We start from the raw sequence: 8,420 nt of genomic DNA, 5'->3' as shown, positions 1-8,420 counted from the left end.
AGAGAAGGGGCAAAGAGAGAGGGAGAGAATTCCAAGGAGGCTCAGAGCCCACTGCAGGGCTGGATCTCACAAAGTCTGAGATCATGATCTGAGTGGAATACTGTATCCATCAAGACTCAGATGCTTAACGGACTGTGCCATCCAGGCGCAAGTGCCAATTTTTTATGGGATTTGAGAACCAATGGGTAAAATTCACGGATAAGAACTACACAATTTAAGACTGTGTGAGCTTTCAAAAAGTCAAATAAAATGAAATATTTATTCCAATTGCAGTTCTCAATTCATTCCCACCTTGTAAAAGTTGAACATTTCCTATTTCTCGTTACTAAAAAAGAACCCTCACTTAAACTTACATTTAAAGTTTCTCAGTCGGGGCGCCTAGGTGGCTCAGCCGGTTAAACGGCTGACTTTGGCTCAGGTCATGATATCACCGTTTGTGAATTCAGATCCCTCCCCTTCTCTCTGCCCCTCCCCTGCTGGTTCTCCATCTCTCTCAAAAATAAAATTTAAAAATTTTATTAATAAAAAAATAAAAATAAAAAGTTTCTCTGCCAACTTCAATGTGCAAGAAGGTCTGTAGTTCTCCAAAAATTCTCTGAGGCAGGAAGCGAGCAAATCCGTCAAACTTTGTTTCAAAGCTCCGGAAAGTGTTTTCTGCTTCCCTCCGCTTTAGCGTGCTTTCCCGCCCAGCCACGTCGCTTGCACTGCCGGGTGAGAAAGTTAGCATCTTTCGCACCACCGTGGGCGGGGCGTAGCTCCCAGGGAACTCCCAGCGTTCACCCAGGGTGCGTGCTCCCCGCCCTGTTTCCTGCGTTCCCGCCAGATTTTTAAGTTTCATTTCTCGCTCTGACTGCTGGCTTCTCCTCCCTCGGCCTTTTCGCGAAGCCGAGTCTCCCGGCTTTCGGGGAGCAGAGAGCGCCAGCCATGGATCACCGGGGCGGAAAGGCCACGAGGGCAGCTTCAAAGGCCGCGACCGCTACCTCCAAGATTTCGGCTCAGGGAGTGAAGAGTCTCCGGGAGGAGCCCATCGAATCTCCGTCCGCCCCTGGGGCTACCCGACCCAACTCACGGAAGTGCGGCGCAGTCGGGGCATCGGGATCCCTGCAGAGGAGGAGCACCCCCGGCTCCCCGGAGAGACCCCAGGTACGCGCGCGGGGTGCCCGCGCCAAAAAGGCGCTTCTGGGCGCCGAGGACGCGGTGGAGGGGCAGGCGGTTCCGGCGGCGAAGCTGGAGCCTCCGGTGGCGGGGCCGCCCCTTTCCAGGGCTAGTTCTCGCCGCAGGGGCAGCGCGCGCGCCGCTGGGGAGCAGAGACCCCCGCCAGAGCCCACGGAGTTTCCCAGCCCTGGCCCGCTAGTTTCAGCTTCGGGGGCGGCGCCCGGCGGCTGGAATCCCCGGGCGGTGCTAGACAAATTGAGGCTGAGGCGCCAGGAAATCTCATTGGCGGCTGAGACTGTGAACAAGGTTGTGGACCACCTGCTGCGGGGCTTGAAGAGCTGTGATTCCGAATTCAAAGACGTCGGGCTGCTGCGCACCGGAAGCTACTACGAGCATGTGAAGGTGAGCCGCCCAGCACTTCCCCTCCGGTTCCCGCGACTAGCTGGGCCCATTTTTCCTCGTCCCTCTCCCCAGCCTGTCGGATAGTCCCAACTCCCCCGTTCCCTCACTTCCCTTCGAAAGTAACTCAGACTCTTGTTCTCTTGTGGCCTGTGACATAGTTGTACCCCAAAAGGGGAACAGTTGCTCGTTTCTCCATCTATACATCCCACGAATATACAGCTAGCTTGGTTGCCAGCTCTTGTCAAGACCCTGCTGTTGGGGGAATTCAAATATATGGATTCATTCATGCAAGCAGCTTTGTACTGAGTTTCTGTAACAGTGCTATACTTGGTGTTCCCTAGTCAAATTGTGAGTTGGATAATTAGGAGTGGTCTGCGAAAAATTCCACAAAATCAGTATATCTAAGAACATTTTCCTATGGGAAAAACTGCATAGGAAAAACATCTTCCAGCTGCTCCCAGCTTCCTCTCTCCCCAATTTCTTATACAGATGTCATAGGAAGCTCACAGTGAGTGATGTTCCTTATTTTTTATTTATTTTTTAAACGTTCATTCAGTTATTAGACAGAGTGTGAGCAGGGGAAGGGCAGAGAGAGAGGGGGACGCTGAATCCGAAGCAGGCTTCATGAAGGCTCTGAGCTGTCAGCACAGAGCCCGATGCGGAGCTCAAACTCACAAACTGAGATCATGACCTGAGCTGAAGTCCAAGGCTTAACCGACTGAGCCACCCAGGCACCCCGTTGAGTGATGTTCTTAAAAAATTAAGAGAAAATCTATAGATACCAAAAAAGCGTACTCCCTAAATACACATCCAATGTGATTGTTTTTAAGTATGTATTCCACATCCCATTTGTGTGTGGCTGAATTATCTTCATTCCAGTATGAATTGAAGATTTAGGAACAGGTTCCTGACTGGAGTTTGTTTCCTGACCGGTGACAGATTTCTAGTTGTGTTTTGGCTTAAGGTGTCAGATTTTTCAGGGCTGGACCGTGCACCTCTGTTAGATCTGTATAAGATCTTAGGAGTAGCATGAACAGAAACTGAGGCTGAGAATATTTCCTTATTAGGTAATTGTAATTTATTTTAGAGTTACGTATTGGCTTTATTCAGTTAACTGCTCTCCAGAAGTAGATGATTATTAAACTCTAGATTTAGGATTTAGGATTATAAAGTCTTAAGATAGCAAGCCAAATATTGTGCATCTTTGTATATCTAAGCCTTAACACATAGCAAGCATTCAAGCAAATGAATGAATGAATGTGCTCAAGAAGAAAAGATGGATGGTCTCTCTTAACACCTCTGCCTTCTCAGGGTAGCAGATTCAGATTTCATTCCCATTATAAGCATTTAACCTGATAGCTTTCAGTGAAATTAAACCTTTCATATATTTTTTGTTTTGACTGCCACCTAGATTTTAAACTCCATTGTCACAGAACGTTTTACATAAATTGTAGCTTAAACAGCTGTTCATTTCATTGGTGTGGACTCAGTGATGTTTTTGTTTATTGTCAAAAAGACAGTGTATGTATCAGTCTTTGAATCTTAAACTCTTTTAGCACTGAAGACTTTATAATTCCATCTAAAAGTTTTTTGAAAGCCAAGTGAGCAAAACTTTCATTAGATTGTCTTAAGTATGATTCTTCGAGAGAGAGAGCGAGAGAGCGAGCGTGTGTGCACAAGAGAAAGAGAGCAGGCAGAAACAGAGAATCCCAAGCAGGCTCTGCACTGTCAGCCTGGAGCTGGTCTCAGGGCTTGAACTCCAGAACCATGAGGTCATCACCTGAGCCAAAATCAAGAGTCAGTCGCTTAACGGGCTGAGCCACCCAGGTGGCCCATTAAGTGTAATTCTTATTGTATAAGTATCAATCTGTTCAATTATATGGATGGGATAATAAGACTTAAAAAGAATGATTATTTTTAGAGAACGTGCACACATGGGGGAGGGGCAGAGAGAGAGGGAGACAGGATCTGAAGCAGGCTATGTATGCATTGACACCAGAGAGCCTGATGTGGAGCTCAAACCCATGAATTGTGAGAACATGACCTGAGCTGCAGTTGGATGTTTGACTGAACCACCCAGGCAGAATAAGATGTTTAAAGAACAGTTTCCAATCAGGGGTGCCTGGGTGGCTCAGTCGGTTAAGCATCCAACTTCAGCTCAGGTCATAATCTCGCAGTTCATGAGTTCAAGCCCCACGTCGGGCTCTGTGCTGACAGCTCAGAACCTGGAGCCTGTTTCAGATTCTGTGTCTCCCTCTCTCTCTCTGACCCTCCCCCGTTCATGCTCTGTCTCAAAAATAAATAAACGTTAAAAAAAAAATTTTTTTTTTAAAAAGAACAGTTTCCAATCAGAGCCAGTCTCCTTTTTTTTTTTTTTTTAAGTAAGCGCTATAACCCCATGGGGCTTAAACTTAGGACCCTGAGATCAGGAGTCCAACACCCAACCAACTGAGCCACCCAGGTGCCCCAATGTTTTTTTTTTTAAGTTTTATTTAAGTAATCCCTACACCCAGCATGGGGCTTGAAGTTACAACCTCAGATCAAGAGTCATATGCTCTTATGACTGAGCCAGCCAGGTGCCCTGTCTTTTTATTTATTTTTATTTTTTTATTTAAAAAAGTGTTTTAATTTTTTTGATGTTTATTTTTTAGAGAGAGAGAGAGAGCGCGAGCACAAGTGGGGAGGGGCAGAGAGAGAGGGGGACATAGAATCCAAAGCAGGCTCCAGGCTCTGAGGTGTCAGCACAGCGCCTGATGTGGGGCTCAAACCCACAGACTGTGAGATCATGACCTGAGCCGAAGTCGGCCGCTTAACCGACTGAGCCACCCACGTGCCCTGCCCCTCCTTTTTAAAATCATGCACTGATGGAAGAAATGGACTGAAGTTTGTTTTATCTAAAACATGTATTGATTTTTAATTTTTAAAAACTGATTATAAAATATATATATATATATATATATATATATATATATATATATTCATTGTAGAGTTGATTCAGTGCCTGGCTCTAGCAGTTAATCCTCTAGCAGGCTCCCATGGCTATTCCCACCTACATACCACTTTTCTCAGCCTTTTCCATATTCACCCCTCTTCCATGTTGATGTCCTTGGGAAATTAGGAAAAGGATAAAGAAGAGCAATATTATTCCTGTTTATTTTATTCACTGTTATCATTTTGGTATATTTTCTTCTGTTATGCATACACTTGGATTTCAAAATTGGATTCCAAACTCTTTCTAATTGTTAAAAGGACAGATACAAAATATATCTCTCAGTAATTTATTTACTTGGTTCCATACTGACACATTTTTATTCATATATATTATTGTAATATTGTCAAGTTCTAGATGAAATTTGGAAGATTTCTTGTAGAAATTCTCTGTGTAATTGCCATTCTATAATATTCTCTTTGCCTCTTTGCATTTTACTAATCATATAGTTTGGGCTGAGTGAAAGGTTATATAGAAATCAAGTAATTGTAGTGGTTTTAGCCAGTGGTACATTAACCAGTAAAGAAATAAACTTCAACCACATGCAACAACATGAATGAATCTTACAAACATAATGTTGAACAAGAAAAGAGGAAATAAAGGAATACATAGAGCCCATGTAACAAAGCAGGAAAAAGAAAAGATGCTTAAGATCAGAAAAGTAGTAATAAAACTTACTTATACAGATGACTTTATTGAATTTTTGTACAAACTATTAGAAATACCGTTGATCCTTGAACGACACAGGGGCTAGGGGCACCAACCCTTCCCCACCCATGCAGTTAAAAATCTGCGTATAACTTTTGAGTCCCCAAAAACTTAACTACTAAGAGTCTACTGTGGACTGGAAGCCTTTTTGATGAACAGTATGAATAATACATACTTCGTATGTTACATGTATTATATACTGTATTTTACAATAAAGTAAGGAAAGAAATGTTAAGAAAGTCGTGAGGAAGGCACAATTCATTTACAATACTGTACTGTTTTTAAAAAAAGCAACAAAAACATGTATAAGTGGACCTACCCAGTTCAAATCTGTGTTACTCAACTGTTATCAGTGAATTTATCAGGGTTACTGGATACAAAGTCAGTAAACAGAAATCAAAGTACTTCAATAGTCTAACAACAACAAAAGTGCAAATGAAATGTAAAAATACCATTTAAATAGCATCAAGAACATCAAATATTTTAGGAATAACTTGCTAAAGATGATAAAAATTTCAAAACATTGCTGAGTAAATTTGAAAACGGACTAAATAAATGGAAATCTATATCATGTTCAGTTTTCCTCAAGTTGATCTGCATAGATTCAATGCAGTTCAGTCAAAATCCCATCAATTTTTTTGTTTAAATTGACAAACTAATTATACAATTTATGTGGAAATGCAAAGGACCTAGAATAGCCAAGACAGTTCTAAAGGAGAAAATGTTGGAGGATTTCCTTACCAAGGAGCAAGACTTACTATAAAACTACCCTAGTTAAGCAGTTATTATTGGTGCAATGATAGATAAATAGGCCAGTTGAGCAGAAAGTCCTGAAACAGACCTGCATATATAATTCAATTCAATACAAAATATATGCAGTAGTGTAATTCAATGGGAGAAAGGATGACTTTTTTCAGTAATCAGTATTGGGTCAATTGTATATACTTGACACCCACCTACTACACATGATACACAAAAATTAATTCAAGATGTATAATAGAGCACCCAGGTGGCTCAGTTAAGCATCCTACTTTGACTCAGGTCATGATCTCACTGTTCGTGAGTTCGAGCCCTGCATTGGGCTCTGTGCTGACAGCTCAGAGCCTGGAGCCTCCATCAGATTCTGTGTTTCCTTTGTCTACCCCTCCGCTGCTCATTCTCTCTGTCTCTGTCTCTCTCTCTCTCAAAAATGAAGAAACATTAAAAAACAATTTTAAAGATATATAATAAACCTAAAGATGAAAGGCAAAACAACAAAGTTTCTAGAAAAAACATTGAAGAATGTCTTCATAATAATAGGATGTACAAATATTTCTTAAACAGATACTCTCTGTTTGTACAAAAACAGATACTTAAACATATACTCTCAATATGTACATATGACAAAGGACTAGTACAAATCAGTAAGAAAAAGATAGACAAACCAATTTAAAATTGAGCAAAAGACTTGAATAGATGCTTTAGTATATAATCCAAATAGCAACAAACACAAAAGATGTTCAACATCATTAATCATCAGGAAAATGTAAATTAAAACCATGATGTGATTCTACTACACATGTATCCACTAGAATGGCTAAAATTTTTAGACTTGACAATTCCATCTTGGAGAAGATGTGGAGCAACTGAAACTCCCTTACCTTGATAAAGGGAGGATACATTGGTACAACCCTTTTAGAAAATTGACACTTTCTTCTAAAGTTAAAGACATGCTTATCCTGTGGTCCAGCAGTTCTGCTAGGCATATACACAATAGAAATGACTGCTCATGTCCACCAAAAGGCATATATAAGAATGCTCAGAACAGCTTTGTAATAGTTAAAAACTGGAAATGACCCAAATACTCACAACAGAATAAGTAAGTGTATTGTGATAAATTGCATTAATTCAATGGAATGTTTCATAAGATGAAAAAGAACAAACTACCAATACATGTAACAAGTAAATCTCATAAACATGTTAAGTGAAAGAAGTCACATGTAATAGAGTACATTTTATATGATTCAGTTTATATGGTGTTTCCAAACAGGTGAACCTCATCTATGTTGTTAGAATAGTAGCTACTCTTGGTGGAGGGTTTCTGAGAGTGAATGGGAATAAGAGAACCTTCTGTGCTCTGTGGATGAGAACAGGGTAGTGCCCACAAAGTTCACAGTTCCTTTTGGGATTCAGCCATTTTTCTTGAATAAAGCCTCCCTGGATTGTTGCAAGCCTTTGGTTAATTTACAGACCTGAAAAATTGAATTGACCATTTCTGCCCATGTTCTTGTTGCTTTTATGGAAGAGTGGATTTTCAGAGGCTCTCAATTCATTCCCACTGATGTCACTTCCAAGTGTTTGACCCTCATATTATACCCTAGTCAGCTTAGGCTGCCATAACAAAAATACTTTAAACTGAGTGGCTTAAACAACACAAATTTCTTAGAGTTCTAGAGGCTGGAAGTCCAAGATCAGAGTGCTAGCATGGTTAGGTTTTGGTGGGGACTCTTCCTGGCTTACAGACAGCCACCTTCTCTCTGCATCCTCATTCTGTTCCTTATGTGTGGGCAGTGAGAAAGGGATCACCCTCCTTCTCCTCCTCTTCCTCCTCCTCTGAAGGCCACCAATCCTATTAGATTAGAACCCTACCCTCATGATCTCATTTAACCTTAATTAACTCCTAAAAGCCCTGTCTCCAAGTACAGTCACATTTGGGGCTAGGGCTTCAATATATTAATTTTGGGAGGACACAATTTGGTATACGGGACAGTACATCTCAATTTGGACTAGCCACGTTTCACATGGTCACTAGACATATAGGTACCTTCTTGAACAGTACAGTCCAATAGCTGTACTTGAAGCATGCTCCTGACTAATGAAAGATTTGTGGCTTTTTAAATTTTATTTATTTATTTTTTAAATGTGTATTTATTTTGGGAAAGAGAGAGAATACGCACATGTGTGCACATGGGAGGGGCAGAGAGAAAGGGAGAGAGTATCCCAAGCAGGCTCCGAGCTGTTAGTAAAGAGCCCAACATGGGGCTCAATCCCACAAACCATGAGATCATGACCTGAGATGAAATCAAGAGCCTGACGCTTAACCAACTGAGCCACCCAGTCTCCCCCTGTGGCTTTTTAAATATTTTATTTTATTTTATTTTATTTTATTTTATTTTATTTTATTTTA

The 8,420-nt window shown here is 41.3% G+C and overlaps 1 protein-coding gene across 2 annotated transcripts in view; it reads left to right on the top strand.

The window, feature by feature from the left end:
- The first annotated feature begins 467 nt into the window (after nucleotides 1-467).
- CGAS (cyclic GMP-AMP synthase) overlaps nucleotides 468-8,420 on the top strand; it is a 26,441-nt gene continuing 18,488 nt past the window's right edge. The window contains exon 1 of one of the 2 annotated variants that reach the window (XM_040473955.1): nucleotides 468-1,557. In XM_040473955.1, coding sequence (XP_040329889.1) covers nucleotides 925-1,557 — 633 coding nt within the window. In that variant the 5' untranslated portion in view covers nucleotides 468-924. The remainder of the gene's footprint in view (nucleotides 1,558-8,420) is intronic. The other variant, XM_040473954.1, reaches the window with a different exon arrangement.

Source organism: Herpailurus yagouaroundi, unplaced genomic scaffold (assembly GCF_014898765.1).
Source record: "Herpailurus yagouaroundi ecotype Mexico unplaced genomic scaffold, PumYag 139, whole genome shotgun sequence".
In the NCBI taxonomy this organism is placed as follows: domain Eukaryota; kingdom Metazoa; phylum Chordata; class Mammalia; order Carnivora; family Felidae; genus Herpailurus; species Herpailurus yagouaroundi.
The sequence above is the reverse complement of the archived record's forward strand: the minus strand, read 5'-3'. Positions and strand labels throughout refer to the sequence as shown.